The sequence below is a fragment of the Micrasema longulum genome, unplaced genomic scaffold (assembly GCF_059751315.1).
Source record: "Micrasema longulum isolate JH-2025_06_02 unplaced genomic scaffold, ASM5975131v1 h1tg000849l, whole genome shotgun sequence".
NCBI classification, from domain to species: Eukaryota; Metazoa; Arthropoda; class Insecta; order Trichoptera; family Brachycentridae; genus Micrasema; species Micrasema longulum.
The window spans coordinates 1179733-1199010 of record NW_028278041.1 but is presented as its reverse complement, the minus strand read 5'-3'; the positions used below and the strand labels follow the sequence as shown (position 1 = coordinate 1199010).

General features: G+C 34.2%; 1 protein-coding gene across 1 annotated transcript in view; it reads left to right on the top strand.

Annotated features, from left to right (window-relative positions):
- The first annotated feature begins 1656 nt into the window (after nucleotides 1-1656).
- Nucleotides 1657-19278, top strand: part of Liprin-alpha (PTPRF interacting protein alpha) — a 159559-nt gene continuing 141937 nt past the window's right edge. The window contains exon 1 of the mRNA XM_088231090.1: nucleotides 1657-1717. Coding sequence (XP_088087216.1) covers nucleotides 1657-1717 — 61 coding nt within the window. The remainder of the gene's footprint in view (nucleotides 1718-19278) is intronic.

Below are 19278 nucleotides of genomic sequence, written 5' to 3'. Positions count from 1 at the left end.
ATCACCACCGAATTGTTGATGCTCCATTATCTAATTGACGAATGTACAGCACTGCGCTTGGTCTGTTGGCTTCAGATGTTGTTTGAATTGAATCTTGTAACGTGCATGTGCAGATCTTTAGTCAAAATTCGTTGCAAACAGCTTCTGGAGACGTTTAATTGATGACGAATGGAGATGGATTGGAGTCCGTATACACTTTCTTTAACTGCCGTAATGTTTTCAAGCGATTGACGTGTACGAGGACGACCACCTGCTTTAACACCCCGAACGGAGCCAACAGTTTAAAATGTATTAATTAAATTCTCAGCAACGGAAAAATGTGCAACATTTTTGAACCGTGCGTCTCAGTAAAGTTTTCACCATTTCGGTAGTGAATTTTCACAACTTCTATGCGTTGCTCGACTGAAAAATGCTGCGTGACTTAACCTCAAAATGTGGTGATGACAACTGTAAAATATCCGCGTTCCATATTTGACACAACGAAAATTATTCGAAATTCAAAATTCAAGTCGGTTTTTGAGACACCCATTACATACATTCATATTCCATTATATATTCAGGTATTCAAATATTCCACTAAACTAAATATATCACGAATATGCTGAACAACCGCAGCGGCACAGCGCAGTTGAACATTCAAAACCTGACCCGACGGATTAATTTTTATTATTTTGTTTTTACTTTCATTTTCCTTTCGTTGGTAATTGACAATAGTTGAAACACCTTTTTCTATCTCATGAACATCGTATGTATGTAATGCCTTTATAAATCATGTGGGTTATGTATGTCCGTCATAATGCAATGTTTCACGCTTTAAGGGTTCTCTGTGGTCCTTTAAACCGACACGTGTCTGAGTGGTAGTGAAATATAGTCACTACGGGAATAAACCCTACACAATAAAATTACCCACATGATTCTAAAGATTGATGTTTTTACATCAACTTTATTTGTTTAACAATAATAGTAATTGACTATTTATCTAATAATTATTTTCAGACTTTGCCTAGTGGGTGAAAAAATCCAACCAGATGAATCTCACTCACATCATATTTTTTTAAATGTAGTTACAGCTATTTTACTTTACAATAGTCAACAGACTGAAGAGTTGTAGAAATGTTGATATTTTTTTAATATTTTTTATTGAAAAAAATTATATCAGAGTTGCATTATTTTTTACCTTGCTTATAATATACTAGGTTTATATTTTGAAAAGAGGACTTTTCTGCAGTCAAATTACTTTTAAATTTTAGCTAAGTTTTTGGGATCACGAAGGATATTCTAGAGTGGGCCAATCAGGAACTTCTCAGCATTTGCTCATGTGGAGAATAAACCATTTAACTTTTCAGGAGAAGCCGGCCTCAACAGGCCTTCCGTTCCACTAGAAGAGTGTTCGGCATTTTGTTCTCTACTTTGGTTTATTTTACCAATTGCCTGCACTATATTGACCATGTATGATACTTTATTACCTATCACCGATGGTATGTCGCTAAGATCTTCACCCAGGCTTCTGCATCGCGCCTCCAGCTGTTGTCTTTGAAAGCTGAAAAGGGGGAAATGCATCAACAGGTGAAGGACATCTTGAGGAGTTTCATCGTCGCATAGGCAGCTGTCGATTTTGGAAAGCTTGAAGCGATGCAGGTAGCTCATAAACCCACCATGATCCATGAGAGCTTGAGTGAGCTCGTAGCCAGCTTCCTGCATTTTCCTGAAATCAAAGGTATGTAAAATTGTAGGGAAAAACATTTTAGTAATACTTCCGGTAGGTTCACTCAAATAACGATCGTTTCAGAGTTGAAGGGTCCTGCTTTGATTTTCCTTTTGGCAAAGCTGAGCGGGAAATCGGTGAAATCGGAGGCTGTCTTCTTGAACGTAGCCTCCCGAGCCTTTTCGACACCTTTTTCTTTGCCAAGGACTCCGCAGTGTCCCCTTATCCAGCCGATGTACACGTCCTGGTGTCTGCGTCGTAGCTTCTGGATATCTGATCTGATGTCCATTACAATAGGGTTGACCGAATTTCGGTCAGTTATTGCATGGACGCCAGATTTGCAATCTGTCGGGATCGTTATTTTCTTCCATCTGTTTGGTAGCCATTTCAAAACATAGAGCAGGGCTCGTCTGATAGCAAATAGTTCCGCCTGAAAAACGGAGCAGAAATTGCCAAGTTTCAACTTTCTCGATAGCAGCTTTAGGGTACAAAAGCTGCACCTACTTTGCCGTCTAAGAGACTGCTATCTGTGAAGATCCTCAACTCTTCCCGCGCCGTCCCAGGCAGAACCTGATCCTCGGTAGCCATGATCTATCGGGTAGCGCTCCGCTGGATGAGGAAGTTAGATATAGTCTCCCACTCCCTGATAAAATCTGTTCTGCGTCAAGTCTTGCAACGTGAGGTTCTTCTTCACCTCATATGCCTCTGCAAGCTCCCTGATCCTCAGATCGAGTGGAATGAGTGGAATTTCCACGTCTAAACGGCAATTTGTAAGACAAAAAATTGTTTCGAGGCATCTCCACCGAGATAGACGAACGGGCTCTCTCCGCGGAACAATAATTACCCCCACCACTGCGCGCGGACGCATTATCCTCGCGTGAACACGCACAGAAACGACCTTGCGACAGTAGCGATTAGCTCGACGTGATCATGTCGCTCCCGCATATTTTTTCTGCCGAAAGTGGAGGGGAAAAAAAAAGTTTTTATTATAGAGTTCGTTCTTTAAAAATTCCGATACATGTTGTTATAAAATAAATAGTATTTTTTTGAGAAGTCGCTCTTAATAAACGCCTTCGTGTCATTTTCACTGCGCTCACGTGTGAATTGCGGCCGAATTTTCGAATTGTCCCAGAATTCTGTCCCGCGCGGTCGAGACTGTTGACGCTCCTGGGACGAGACAGTATTGTCATGTCAATTGTATTGTTCACATGTTAACAATCCCTTAATTGTGTTTTTACACTCCAATACTTCAGAGTCCCTAGACTGGCACATGAAGCTGACTGATCACATTACCTTCATATTATGTATTATACGTTTTTGTTATTTATATAAGTGAATTCCAAATTAGTAAATTATATTGTAAATATCTCTCTTCCTCCCCTGCTCTTTATTTCCTCACCCTCAACCTTCTTTCAGTGCTCCTATTTTCATGTCTTTTCTATTTTTTTTATATTTTCTCCCTGGTGCGTAACATATTCTATTGTTATATTTGTATAAATCTAACTGGATGTGTGTACGAGTAGGTACACGGTTCACATGAAATATAATCGTATATTTAAAAATGTGTTTTTCTTAAGAATATTTAATAGTCTCTAGACTGGCACCTGAAGCATAAAACGAATTATCTTAACTTCATGTAGCTCAAGATACGCTGCGATCGGTGTTCCTATGGAGTACCCTATGCACCTTTTTCTTATACCGCAACCGACCAGGAGGCAAATTACGGATTACATCTGTGGATTACAACACAGAACAGCCAGGCTTGAGAAAAATCACATTTAACTTTTGTGTTCTCACCGGAAATCGAACCCGGAACCTTCCGTGCGTCAGTTAAGCGTCTCAACCTCTACAGCACGGATGCTGCCTAGTAAAAATTAAATAACAAATCAATTATCCAGATCTGCGATAAGTGTACCAATAGACTGTCCTATGCATCATTAGGTTAAATAAAAAAATAGTGATAATAGTGCGTTTTTTTAATTTTATTTATATGGATAACTTATATAGCGCCATTTTCGTAATATAATACCTCAAAGGCGCTTTACAAAGTGGTTATATAAAGATATATATTTAATTTTAACTTTTATGATTTAAGAAAAACTATGTACTTTGTCACCACATGCTAAGGATTCATTAAAATGATTTAGAGAACAAGTGAGTTTTAAGTTTATTCCGAAACATCACTTCACTCTCACAGTTTCGGACCTCTGCTGGGAGAGCATTCCATGCCGTAGGGCCTGCGACTAAAAATGCGCGTTCGCCTAATTTAGTGCGCTGTTTGCGTAGAGGTATAATAACTTTTCCTTTCGACGTTAATTTATAAGTGTTTTTCATTTCCTTTTGCATTGTTTCTGTTACTTTTTTTTAGTTAAATGTATTTTTTTGCTCTATACGCTAAAAAAAAGTTTTTTATGTTTTTTTTTAAATCAGTTTTCTATCAACACACTTGAAAATAAATATTTTCATAATAAATAGTAATTTCAATGATTCCTAGTTCAACATGCTTTCGTCCTACGATGGAAACGTTAGTGCGTGCTACTTAAATCAAAAGTGAGCACGAATTTGGTATACCCTATTAATCATTTCAAACGCCGAGAGAGTAAACGAAGCGAGACTTAATCAAAACTGGTGACAAAACTTCAAATATACGATTGTAGATAAGAAAATGATTTGAGGAACAAATATACTTCCACACACGTAACCTTTTCACCCTTCGTACCATTGTAAAGAAAATTCCTACCCGGTTTAATTATGACTTCTGACTTATTGTATTGTCAGAGAATTCATTTCAGAATGCCTATTTTCATTCTGATCAAAATATCGTTCGTTGGCAATTTAAATACATTCGCTACATTGCAATGTTCATAAAAGTTTTTAAAACTCGTACTGAAATGTGTAATTCAATTCCAAGTCGTCTAGAGACAAAGGTCACGTTTTGAGGGTTCGTGATTTGAAAATACCAAAGTTGAATTAAAACCATTTTGGTTGTAAAATTACTTTCCAAACTCTCGAAAAGTGTGAACTTTTTTTTATAATATCTTGAAACTCCTCCGGGATCGAAAATCATTATGGACCGGTACTATATGTAAAATACAATGTGTATTTTTGATATTCCTCAAAACGATTGGAAATATCGAATTTATCTGTTTTCAGCATAGTTTTTAAATAAATGTTTTTGACTGTAAGCAAGATGTTTTAAACAAACACTTGACTAAAAATCAATAACTTTAACACGTAAGATTATATTTCAACTATATTTATTGATTCAGTTCATATAGTACAAGCACTAGGAAATTAAAGAAATACTGTATCGTTGGTTACACAGGTTGACAAGCTCTGACTTTACAGAGGCAGCGGAGTTATTGTTTCAAGACACTGTTGATTTATGGTTCCGGGTGGCTAAAACACGCGGCGCTTCGGACAGCCGAACCTTTTTTTTCCTAGTAACTGATGTCTCGCACCGAATTCAGAAGTTTGCGACGGGGCCTTATTGCCAACATTCATATTTAACTAAGTATGTACTCGGGATCAATTACTATGATCTGGGTTAATCAAATTATATGTCTGGCCAAAGAACCCGGTTGTACCAAATTAAGTAAGCGACCAGGTAAGCAAAGGCTGACAGTATAATATGACCGCACAGGAGTTTCAGACAAGAAAATCGAGCTGATTCGCCAGGAGAGCCCTGAGTAGGTGTCTTTACAAAAAAGTACCACGAAGATAGGTAAGAAGAAAGGTTAGAAGATGACCCGGATTACTCTGACTTCTGGAGCTAAGAATCTGCTTTATAAAGCCCAAAATTAAGGGACGACGACAGATTTAGGGGTTTCGCAAGGCATGAAGTAAGCGCGGGTGGCTGAAGGGATGTCAGAAGGGTATCGCGTTGGAATGCGAGAGTATGCAAACATACTGCACATGTTCTGACTTTTAATTCTATCTTTTAGTTTTAACTTTTTTTTTTAATTTAAATTTTTACTTTAAATGTTTAACTTTTATTTTTAATTTTCAATTTAAACTTATAAGTTTAATTTTAACTTTTAATTTCAACTCTTAATTTTTACTTAGTCATATGTACATCTAATTAATTATTGTTGGTTGTGAATTTTCGCCAAGAAATTTAAATGTTCATGGAAGCAGAGAGAGAGGGGAGGAAAGTATAGTTGGAGCTATACAATGTCTTCTCCCTTTCATGTACTTTTTATTTAATATGTATATTTTTAAATATATATATTTTTAGAATTTAATTTTTTTCCCCTCCTCCTGTATTAATAATAAATTAATGTGAAATCTGTAATTGGTCTTACTTTTTTTAATTGTTCTTTTGTACCTTGTATTTATCTAAAGACTGAATGATTTCCTTAATAAATAAATAAATGTTAGAAAAGTCGTTAATACGTAACTATGTTGTGAGAGTAGGATAGCAATATACGAAAAAATGTATCGGGATTAAAGCGGATACTATATAACTTAATTACGTACTCGTACATGCAGTTACATCATGAATTTTTGGATTGAAATATTCGTCCAATTTGTTAACGTTTTCATTTCTTTTTTTCAACTACGAGTATTAGGTTTTTTATTGATATTCCCTTTAGACACGCGTAATAATATATATGTAAATAAATTTAAGACGTTGGTTAATTTAAGTTTTGTAACCGTCTCACGCTTTTCCCTACAAAATTCATATTTAAACATAAGTATTAATTTATAATGTACATTGATTAGATCACTTACCTTATTCGCGTAATTTCCTACGGCCGTGTAAGTTTATTTTTTGTTTTCCCTCTTCCTTCCCTATTCTTTAAGGGAAAACTGACAGAGATACCGACTCGTGTACGAACAAAGCTTTTGTTTGAATCGTTTTGTATTGCTTTATTCTAAATGATTACTATCTTCCATTTATTTCGTTTAAAATAATCTTTATACTACGTGAATAATCTTTATACTACCTATGTTACGTTTGTATTCGACGACTTGTTCAATTCGTCTATTGTTAAAATTCTTTGCAAATGGGGGTCCTCGAAAGCGGGTTTTCATGTTAATGTCATATTCATTCTTGTATTCTATTACGAAAATCTTAACCCCGGAAAAAATCTCCTCTGTCGCTTTAATAAATTATGCCGAATGGGGTTTTTTTTATTCCAAGAGCATTACCGTTGAAATTGCGAGTACCACTTTTTTGCTTGCGCAATCCAATTAACTGAAAGCTTTTCTTTTTTATGCCTATAATTATTTGATAATATTGACTGTAATTTGGTTAAAATTAATTTCCTGTTTCCGCGAAAGGTTATAATAGTCGCTTAGTTGATTTTATCACCTGAAAAATTTACTGTAATATTCTGGAATTTTCAACTAAACTAAAATTATTTTTACAATCTTACTTCTGTTTCGTTATAATTCCGTCCACTTTAGGAAAGTAAACTCTACTTAAAAGTTATCTAATTAGGGAAAATAGTATTTATTTAAGTTTCAGAAAATAAAAAGAGTTATCAACACTGCGCCGGTAAACAGAAAATCGGCGGAGGAAAGTTACCTCTACGCAAAATTGACCTTCATTACTGTGTAATGAAGTTTTTGGATTCTCTAACGATCCTACCCAACCCTCCCCTATACACCGAATACTTAGTACGTTTATCTACTCTTTATCGGTCAACTCCAAACTACTGGCACGACTCAAAAGGGGTTTATTTATTCCTACCGCGAGCCAGTTTTTTTTTAACCAAACCAGATAAAAGTGCGTACGTTTATATAGGTACCTACGGTATTAAACCGACCACTCCGTTCGCTAGTACCAAAATCCACGTATAGCTTATCCTCGAAATCACCTGCAGGCTTTTTGCCGAATTTTAGGACTAGAACGGAATCATAAAAAAACTTTAATCCCTCGGGTTAACCGCGTACAAAAAGCTTTTATGTTTCACGTTTTTTTGCGTTTGCTTTGAACATTACATAGATTGTTTTGTAGTTTTCTAGTTTTCGGGTTGGTTGAAACTTGTTTCTCTAATCTTGAGGTTACCCTCCCCCCCCCCCCCACGAACCTGGGCGGGCATCCTGCATTAGTTGGTTGTGTTTTTTTGTTTTTCTAGAGGAGACAAAATAAATCAGATCATTAGTGCGTTTTTCGATGATTTCCACAAAATTCCGTACAACAATTGTGTCGCATTGTAAACTCAAAACGAGATCTGGTCTCTTTTGGTGTTAGTCTTTCTAAATTTAAACGATATCTCAGATAGACCAGATCTTGGTCTTAAGGTGCCAATTATTCTTTGTTTTTTTGTCGTAGCTTTCATTTTCTTTACCTAGTTGTATTTTTTATTTTTATTTTTTTAAATATACAAGAAATGTACAATACGTAATTGTATTCCCATGAGTTAGCAAATTTATTCTGGGACAGTTACAATTAAAAAGATTATCAGATATAAAGTTTTATAGTTATTCATAATTAAAACAAAAATAGAAAAAACTCGGAAACTTTCTTAAAAACAAATTATAATTTATTATTTAACAATAGCTTACAAAAGTCAAGGGTTATCGAGAAATAGTTTTAGGAAATGATTTTTTAGTGTAATATGATTATTATTGGTAGAATTTGATAAGAAAGTGATAATTTTATTTCAATTGTACCTGTATGTATTATAAGGAAATGAGTTTGCCACTGTTGAATGGACTAAATAAGTACGTAAATAAATAAATAAATTTAATATTAGATATCGATGACTTTTCCGTGTGTTTGCAATTTTGTTTTTCTTACAAAAGCCGCAGAGTAGTTTTAAAATAGTTTTACTACAAAAACATTAATTCGATTATTGGACTTATGCCTAGTCATGTTCATCTCCATTTCGTAATGTATTTGTTCTTTTGAAGTATGTATGGAAATATATGATATACATTTTTATTATGTTCACTGCATTATAACTCTACTTGTTTTGTTCCCATTGCATTATGTACTTAGAAGCTCACATTATTGGAATCTCCGGGCTGTTGTGTTCACAGGGAATTTACACTTCATTAGTCGCCTTTCTTGGCACCGTCCCATCCGCTTTACTTCCGCCCTTTCTCTATACTTTATGCATCTATACCGACCAAGACCATCTCTCCTCTCCTATTGGGTGTCGGACCCGTTCATTTAACGAAGCCTTTTCCCCTGACCCTTGTCGAATTGTTGAACTTTCGCGTATAATGAAAACAACACTTAATTCGGATCAAGAGAAAGGGTTTCGAACTCCGACAGTTAATAATACGAAATTGAATATGCATACTGATTTATTTCTCTAATTTTCGACCTTTCTAGATTTTATCAATTACAGTCACGCTAATTCGTAATTCGCTTGGAATTAAATAAATTTTCAAAGTTTCATTAAGCTTTAACGAGACTTCTGTAATTCTGTTTAATTTATTCATACTAATTTTCTTAAGTTTTATTCTTAATTTATTGGGGGGGAAAATCAATTGCTGTCTTTCCCGCGAGATTTTTAGATAACTATCAAATATTTTTTACGCGAAATGAACCACTTGTCACCAAATTTTATTTATGTCTTAATTTCATAATTTAAAAATATTTTTTGTGTATTTTTGTAATAATATTTTATGATGACAATGAGTGATTTTAATGCAAGAGTCGGATTAGACCCATCACTTGGCCCATTGGTGATTGGTAATGCTTACCGGTAATGCCATGCCGGCCTCGGGCAAGTCAGTGACAAAAGTAGAAGGCTAACGATTGCCTCAGGCAGGGTCATTGGTGAAATCCTATTTCCCCATAAATGTACTTGGACCTCTCCCGATTGAAGAACGGAAGCGCAATTAGCGAATCTTTTCGATATTAAGTATTCAAGAAATTACGTATTGTTTTTTTCCAGCACCAAAATAAATATTCGCTCTTAAATGCTTTCTGGTCTGATAAAAAATTCGATCCCGGGAGCGATTGAATTATTAATTGAACAAAATATCTGGGAACGACGTAACATTGCTTGTCTATAATTTATTTTCTAGTCTATAATTTCGTAAATAATATTATATTTACTCTGAGAATTTTTTTGTGACGTCAGACTGGCATACTTATTATTTACATTAGTTCTGTTTAAAACATCTAAATGTTTTTACTTAAGTTATAACAATAACGCTAGTACGCTTTGAAATTAGTGATGAGATCTAATTTCTGTATAGTGGATGTCTATATTATAATATAATTTACAGACTCAGGGACTGTTATACATTGAATTCGCTTATTGTTATTTCTAGTTCTTGGTATTCTTTTCACGAACACTTATGAAAAAATATATATAGTGGCGAAAAACTATCGCTTATTAGCAAAACAAATCGTACCTTCGACACTTATTAACCTTAAATGAATTATACTTTTCATCGTAAACATCGATTATTTGAACTATTTTATTTTGTCGATACATTACAAGCCGGTCACTACTCAATATTTTCATTTTGATTCCCCAAATTACTTCGTTAATATAACCGACCGTTCTACATTTTAAACACACACTTACGTATCTTATAATTATGTTGTCACGTTTTGTTTCATTACTGTTTAAATTAATGCATACAAGATGTGAATATTCATTACACAAACTACTTAGCTTTATAACCACACTAAGTTGTTTTATATTTCGGACTACGACGTACATAAAATTACTAGCTTGTGAAGACAGTAGTATCGTGGTCTCACATAATGCACAGGGTGGAATTTATTGTATTTTCTTATATCGATAGACTTCAAATTATTTAAATAAATTGATTTCCATTTTCAAGCAGTCATTTCAGACTACTAATTGAAAATGCCCCTAAAATTTAAATATTTGTGAAAATTACAACGTGAATTAAATGGTGCTAATTTGTTGACTGAAATTGATTTGCTTTTCTTTGCATGTCAATCATGTTTTTTAGAATGTGTAATGCAAAGTTCGATGTTTTTTTTTCGATGCGATTGGCTCCTAGAAATGTGTTCGTCCGAGCATTTCTCGCACCACCTGTCCCAGTAAATCGAGAATCTTCTGCACTTGTAAAATTCTTACTACACAATATGAAATATTCGCGATTGACTGGATACTAGCGGATATATTGATATGTATGTATTTTGCAGACATATTAAAGGCGTATATAGTTTATCGAGTCATAACAGAACGCGTAAAGATGGTGGCATAAGTCTTTGTGTACATTGATGCAGAGGGCTGAGTTCTGCCCCCTGTCCACGCAGGATTTATCGTCTCATTCTGACACGGATCTTCCATTTGCACATTTCCCGATTTTATGTACAGATTCTGGCAATACGCGTTAATATTTTATGTTCCTTTTATGACTGCGTCATTTCGGTTTATAGTTCGCCCATTGTGCAAAAACAAACTGTTATGTATGTGCGAAGCGTCTTCAAATTTATTTTTTTTAAATAACCTAATGTGCTTAGCTGCCGTTCAATGAATTAAAAATTATCAATGTATGTGTGCACAGTAAATGCTGCTCTGAATAATAGCTTTCTTGTTTGGTCTAACCTAAACCACTGATCATCAAAAACAATATATCGTCGGGTTTTCTGGCACAAGTTGGTAACTACATTTTACTACTACTACTACTACCATCACGCCATTTCCCCGTAGGGGTAGGCAGAGAGAATGGACCGCCACACACGTCTATCCTGGCATACAATCCTAGCCTCTTCCACATTCATATATCTTGTCATACATGCCCTTCGGTTCTGTCTGCTTTTGGACATAACCAGCCTTAAGATTTTGGTTTATCTGATCATGCCACGTCTTTCTTGGTCGTCCTCGTCTCACGTTGCCGTTCATTTTCGCCATATATACTTGTTTTACCATTCTTTCGTCGTCCATTCGTTCTACGTGACCAAACCATCTCAGAGACCCTTTCTTAATTTTATCAATTATACTTGACTCAGATTTACCTCAGATTTGACCCCCATTTTACTAGTTGTGAGATATTGCACTTTTAAAGTTGAAAGTCAAAAATCAACAATTCAAATAAAACTGCAAATCGAATATCATTAAATATTATTTGATACCATTCACGAAGACATCTAATTTTTCAAAAATGTGTAGCTACCTACTTGTGCCAGAAACCCGACGATATTTTGTAAGCATATGACGGGAATGCTCATCACATCTACAATTTAAAATATCAACTCGCTTTCAACATTCTTATCTTCTTCATTCGTCATTATTAATCTTCCGCTGTTTAAGATCACTTTCAGCTTGATTTTGTTCCTGTTCGTTAAAAATTAAGTGAAAAATGTTTATCCTCCCTTTTGTCAAGTTAACTGAGTATTTGTTTCAATCCCAGCTTTCTTTTCCTTAATTGCGTCGCTTTTAACGACTTCACAGATATATTTTTTTGAGCGATTTGTGCCACTAGCGTCAAGCCCGCTAAACTATATAATTTTAATTAATTTGGAAGTATTAAAAATGCTCGCATTATAAATCGCTGCATTTAATTTACCTTAAAATTCCGTCAACTTTTTCCTTTAAGTCTCGGTCATGTTTTGGGAAGGCACTGTTAAGGGTAGGTTTCAGGAAAGTGTTTTGTCCCCAAACTGTTAATGTATTCAACTAAGAAGGTAAATGTCATGTAATATGGCTTAACTTTTTCATGGCTCTTTTAATGTGTTCTTTACCTTTCAACAGCCCGACAATTTTACAGTTTCGGTCATGAATATGGAATACGAAACATTTCCGGATAAAATAATTACGAGATTTTGTATGCATATACAATTTATTCTTTTAATTTATATATTAAAACGAATCGCATTAATCGTTTGAGATTTTGTGCTGTGTTAAAGAACTTTATTGATAAATGACTGGTACTTTTCATTTTATCTTAAATTATATTGTGGGATGCCCTATAACTTCAGTCACATAATTGGAAATGGTTTCTAGAAATGACGCGTTACCAATGTGTATGAGCTCGGCGATTAAATTTAATTACATATCACACAAGGAAGCCCGCGACTGGTTGATGACCGAAAGTCATATACCGTCTTTAAAATTAATTCAATTAAAATGAAGATACCGTTTATGGGTTTTGCCCGTATTTCCAGTCTAATAAACTCACTGCTTTAGTTTGATTTTTTTCGACTGACATGATTTAGTAAAAATATTTTCCCATCGATTAAATTATATTTCTTCTCCCCTAACAGGCAATCGTAAAATTAATATATAAATGAAAAAAATTGTAAGCAGTTTTCTGTCAATAAACAGTAAGACTAAACCAGGGAGTTGGATCGCTAGTTTGTATCAAAACAAGTTATCTATATTGTCCGATACGATGTTTCTCGATATTATATCCACTACCTTTTCCCCTGATTATCCACAATTTGGGAAATTATGTTTTGAAATTGAAACATTGCATATTTTGAATAAGGCAAAACGGTCGTTTTAATGTTTTTTATCAGTGCCTACTAGGAATCCATGCTTTCGGGCCAGATTTACTTCATAACAGTGTTATTGATTACTCTCAATTTTTTTATTTTATTTTATTGAAATAAACGGCACTTAGTGCCTTTTACATATTAGTTACAAATACAATTAAATATACATACATGTAAGCATAATTATAAGTAATACAGAGCATTTAAAACAATATTATTATTTTAGAAAGTCTAAGAAATATAAACTATATAAAAGAATAAAATATTACCAGTTATAGAATTATCGATAAAAAAAGATAATTTGGTATTAGAAATACTTTGAACCAGTTAAAAAAATAACTAAGAAGTCAATTTTAAATAACATTAAAATATATATATATATATATATGTATTTTTATTGAAAACTAATATTTAGGTTAATAGTATATGTTTATGTATAAAAATATAAATATATAATGATGTAAAAAAAAAAGATAATTTACTTCATGTCCCGGTATCCTTTAATATCTAGGCACCCGGATTCCAGACTGGTGGTTTAAAAATAAACATACCATATAAAACGATGTAACTCACGTTCTGTATAAACATTAATTAGGAATTTAATAAATGTATTTTGTAAATGTTAAGTGTAAAAAATATGTGTGTGAAAAGAGTTAATAAGAATTTAAATTATAAAATTGTGTATATGTAATTTAGTGTATATAAGCAAAATAAAAGTGTTAGAATATAAATAAGCGTTAATTTAATTAAATATATAAGTGCTTTATACTTTATCTTCTTCGCAGCCTCAATCCTGGGGAATGGTTTGCAGAAAAGTCTTGCATATCGTCCTCCACTGCTCTCTATTATCTGTAGGCCTCTTCAGCTCAACATATGAGGGCAGTTCAAATCCTCGCACACTTGCTCCAAATACACCCGTCAGGGGCGCCCTGTGTGATTTGTCCCCTCAACCATTCCCTCTAGTATGTCATGCAGGAGACCCCCATGGCGCATAACGTGGCCGATCCATTGGGCTTGCCTCTCTGGGATGGTTTTGATTAGATGCCTCCCTTCTTCGATTCTACTGAGAACCTCGTCATTAGTGATGTGGTCTCTCCAGGAAATTCCTAATATTTATTTATTTATTTATTAATATACACGGCACGTAGTGCCTTTTACTTTATAAAAAATATATATTGTGTAGAAATAAACACTTCAATACAGTAGATAAAAGAGGAAAAAAAAACAAAACATAAAAAGTTTATATGTACATATTACATCACAATGGTTTCATTCAATGAACACGCTAACTAACAACTGTCTCCTAACGAAAGCTGTATACATCAATTCCAAAGTATTAATATTTTTAAAGTCCTTTGTCACTCGCAAAATAAATCCTAACATTTTTAAAGATTTATTGGCTATGCAGTTTATATGACTGATAAAAGACAAAAGACAACCTTTGATCAAAAATGACACCTAGATCTCGCACTTCAGAAACAAAAACTAATTTGTTGTTCCCAATATTCTTCTTCGTCTAGTCTTTTTTTTTAAATCAAAGGCTCAAAGGCGTCTAATCTCAATCGTCGTCAAACTCAAAGGCGTCTAATCTCTTTCGGTAAGGCACCATGTCTCTCATACATACATCAATATTCTCCATACATATCGCCGGAATCGTAGTACAAAGAAGGGTGTGCAAAAAATGCGACATTGACTTCTTTTGCATTCGATATTGAAAAAAATGCATAAAAGCTTTTTTTCCGGGTTTAAAATATATATAATTAACCCAAGCATCAACTGGTATACTTTTGTATTTATTGAGTTGTGACGTAGAGTAAAAAAAAAACAAACCGCTCTCAAGTAAAGTTGAAGATAATCACATGCGTCGTTGTTCTACGACCCCGACGATATGTCTTTGCAAGTTACTTGCGGAGATTTAAGTTTATGTTCTTTAACTCGAAAATCTTTGATTTTTTGTTGAACCCAATCCTTGCTTGATGTATGCGGCAATCGACTTCTCTTTTTGTTCTACCATCCCGGGTGATCCTGCTTTTAATGTACACAAACTCTTTCGCGTTTTTTAAAGTTACTCCTAACATCGCTACTCATTACGGGCTACATTCATATACTTTATATCAAAACTAAATAAATTTGTAATAAAATATAAAAAAGTACATATTTTTGCTACCAATTTGTATAGGTACAAAACTGCAACGTTTATTTTATTATTTATAATATTAACTAATTTTCTGTATTTTGTATAGTATTATAATATTATTGTTTGACGTGTGATCACTATTGCCATATATTGGCACGTTAAACTTTAATACACAAATTCGATAGGATGTAGTATTGCTTTTTTATCCCCCCCCCCTCCCCCTAACTCCCTTCCAGAGTTTATAGTGGAAAGTGGCTCAGTAAGGGAGAAATAGGCGCATATTGAATTTTTATTCTAATCACTGACAGTTTAGTCATTAAAATTCTAAAAGCGAGCAAACGTAAAAACCCTGCATATTGTGTACACTAAAGTAGCAAATTGTTACCATCATGAATAATTCCCTGAACAGTTTTCCGCTTTATACCTACAGCGGGAATGTGATATACAAATATGATATTATATTATTGCGCTGTGTCGTATGTAGGGTTGCAAACTCATTCGACCGAAAATCCAGGGGTAAAGTCCATTTTTAATACAATTACAAGTTTTAAACAATTTTTTTTTTATACTTACGCACCCACACACACGCACCCTCTCCCTCATTCATTCCCACACGCACGTGTATCCTCTCCCTCATTCATTCACGCATACACACATTCACATACACATGAATACAAACGTCACACAATTATAATTACTAAACTTCTTTTCTTATATATTATGTCATTATATTTACAGTGGATTTTTTAAATTGGCTTCAGCATTGTTAAGATTTTTCTACTTATTTTGTTTATGTAATAGCTGTAAAAATCCCAAATAAAATAAAAATAAAAATAAAATAAATAAAGTAAAAAAGGACTAAAATTAAATATCAGTTTATTTAGGTAACACAAAAAATAATTTTGAAAATGATTATTATTGGAAAACAACGTTACAACAATGTATTTTTTCTTATATTATACTTTTTTACACTGCGTGCAGAATCGGAACGACTTTTTGACGAAAGTTAATTTATTACGCCAAGCTACCGCATTTGCGATTGGGATCAATGAATAAATTCACCTTATTTTGTTCCTTTCCCACATTCATCTTAACAATTTAAAATTAAACTGAAGGTTACCCCCTTCGTTTCTCTCGCCACAACTTTTTGCATAAAATAATAATCATCACACAGGAATAGATTCCGGGAGATGAAAAAATATAATAGCATATTTCAGGGAGAATCCTGGAATTCCGGTCGGTTTGGCAATCCTAGTTGTATGCCGTGCGTATTGTATTGTTCGACATTTTACTCCGCCATACATTCGGCTCCTTTTACTCCCGTATGGATGGCGCTTCATCATCGTTGATCGTACCCCGGGGTAAGACAGAAACGGTCTACAAAACATTTACATTATTTCGCACTTACGAATTATTAGTTCTTACCTTTTCCATTGTTCAATTCATAGCTATATTTTTCTCAGATTTCTGCATAATTGAAGTATCTTATATTGTCTTAACATTCGAGTGTTAACGTATTCTGGTATCGGAACTTCTACTTCTTAAAATATTTATATTTGTGTAGAATAATTGGTACCTATATTAATATTGTGCTTTTGTGTACATGTCTTTTTTTTGGTCCACATTAAACCAGGAGGCCCCATTTCAGTGGTAAACTACAGCACAGAACACCCAGGCTTGAGAAAAATCACATTTAATTTATGCGTTCTCGCCGGGAATCGAACCCGGACCCTTCCGTGCGTGAGTCAAGCGTCTTAACCGTAACGTTAATTTAGCTTATCATCTTGTGAATGGAATAGATACCATTTGATTATTTAAAACAGAATTATATTTCTAAATTTACTTATAGATACTAAACAAATTCATTATTATTGACACTAGATTTGACACATTCCGATTGCAAAACTAATTTTATATTTTTCAATTAAGATCTTGGCGCTTCAGCTCCTGAGATATTAAAATGAGTTTTGTTTAAATTCGTTTTTAATTTCTAACACAAAATAGAAACATATATAAATATATGTATAAACATAAAACATGTTTTCCATAATTGTGGGCCTGTTTTTACAGGAAGAATGTTCATAAAAAAATATTTTAACTGCTCACGTAAACATTCAAATCTCTTATTTAATATGTAATATGTACTTAACAGAGCTTATTAAAAATATTTCTTACTTAAAAATATGTTCTCACAAATGCAAAAACGAGAAAAACATATAGGGCACAGATTAAAAAAAAAAACTTAATTTCATCTCAGCTATATTTCTTCTTCATGAAACATTTTTGAAATGTGCTTAATGCTAGTAAAAATAAATGCTAGTTTGTTAGACTGCCAACTGTGAAACCGGCCTCGCTGGTTTGATTCCCGTCAGTTGCAAGAAACAAATCCGAAAATATTCCTTTTTATTTATTGGTCTGGGTGTTGTAGTGTTTTTTTTTATAACTTCCTTCCATATCCTCTCTTTTCCACCTGCTGACAAACTCCTTAAATAAAAGCTTAGCAGGTTATTCCTTAAAATAAAAATACCTATTGGCTTTTCTATCTCTACCGGTGCCCGCCTTTTCGTCAGTTTATATACTTTTGTACTTTTCGTGTATATAATTACGTATGTATATACGTACTGTATACTGTAATTTATAAATTGTTTTAAAAAAACACTCGCCTTGACGTTCTTGAATACTATTATATTTCAATTGTAATTTCGCTCATCCGCATTTACAAGCTCGCTTGATTAAGGCCGCGTTATTTTGATAATAAATTTTTGTGTATTGAAAACGTATTTATTCGCGAAGTGTGTACTTATAAAATAATAAATAACTAACCGCCTCGATTTCTCCCTGTACCGTATACTAACACACGTATCGTTGGTTTTCTTAAAACTTTGTTTACAAGTTTAGCGTTACTCTATAGCGGACTTACTGAGATGGGCTTTTATTTAAGTTTAAGGAAATATCCTTTGAAAATGCTCTCACTCTATTTATTTTACCGATAAAACGCGGCGCAGCTCGAGTAAGTGTTGCTTTCTGTTCTTTATTTCGCCAACCCAATTCGTTAAGCCGTACTTTATCCGGCGGAGCTTGCTAACAGTGCAGCCTACGGTGGAGGCTGAGCCTCGTCGGGTCGCTATATTATCGCTCTAGTCCCTCGTGACGTGGGCAGCCGGAGGGCGATCTGAATCCCCGATGCCGTATATTCCCACAGTGATCAGCTTGTTCACTTCCTAACTTCCACCTCACCAAACTGCCTCTGTCGATCACGATTAGCAGAACTGATTCGGAAGACTTGACACCTTAAACGTTTTCCTTGCATTGGCAATGCTCGTAAACATTTCATGAAAAAAACTATTGTTCATAATTTTATTTTCAGAATATCAACTTTTTTAGCCGTTGAGCGCTTTCTCATAATATTTTCTTTATATTTCACAATAGTGATTAAATAGCGTACCTACATAAAATACAATTAAATATGTCATCGGAATTCAGAAGATAACGTGATAAATCTTATTCGCAGCTGTAAAATTGCGTTGGCATTATATCTAATGATTTGATTTAATGTAAAATTAACGAGAGATTTAGCGTTGTACTTTGTTACGGGTTATATTAAGCAGAAAATAATTAGCTTTATCGTATCCCTCTGAAGAGAAAGGCTTATGGATTCAAGTTTTCTGATAGGTTTTCATTCCTCGAGAAATTTTCCCCCCTCACCCACGTATCCCCGAGCGGCGAACGGGCGAGGCGTTTCTCTCCCTTTTCGCGCCACATAATATAATCGAAACGCTACCACTTCCGCCGTGTTCAATACGTCCAAATTTAGTTTGTACGATTTAGCTTTTCAAACTTGCGTTCGGTGCATGACTTGCGATTGCCTGAGTTTGGTAGTTGGTGTACCCATACCATGTTTACGGAGAAAACATCCGTGGTTTTATATTTTCATCCCTGAAAATCTCTACTTTGAAATCCGAAATAAATTCCAAAGTTTAAGTTGCATTTTTCTTCCCGTATTACTGCTGAGTGAGTACCTACGTGTAATTCACACTAACCGCTACC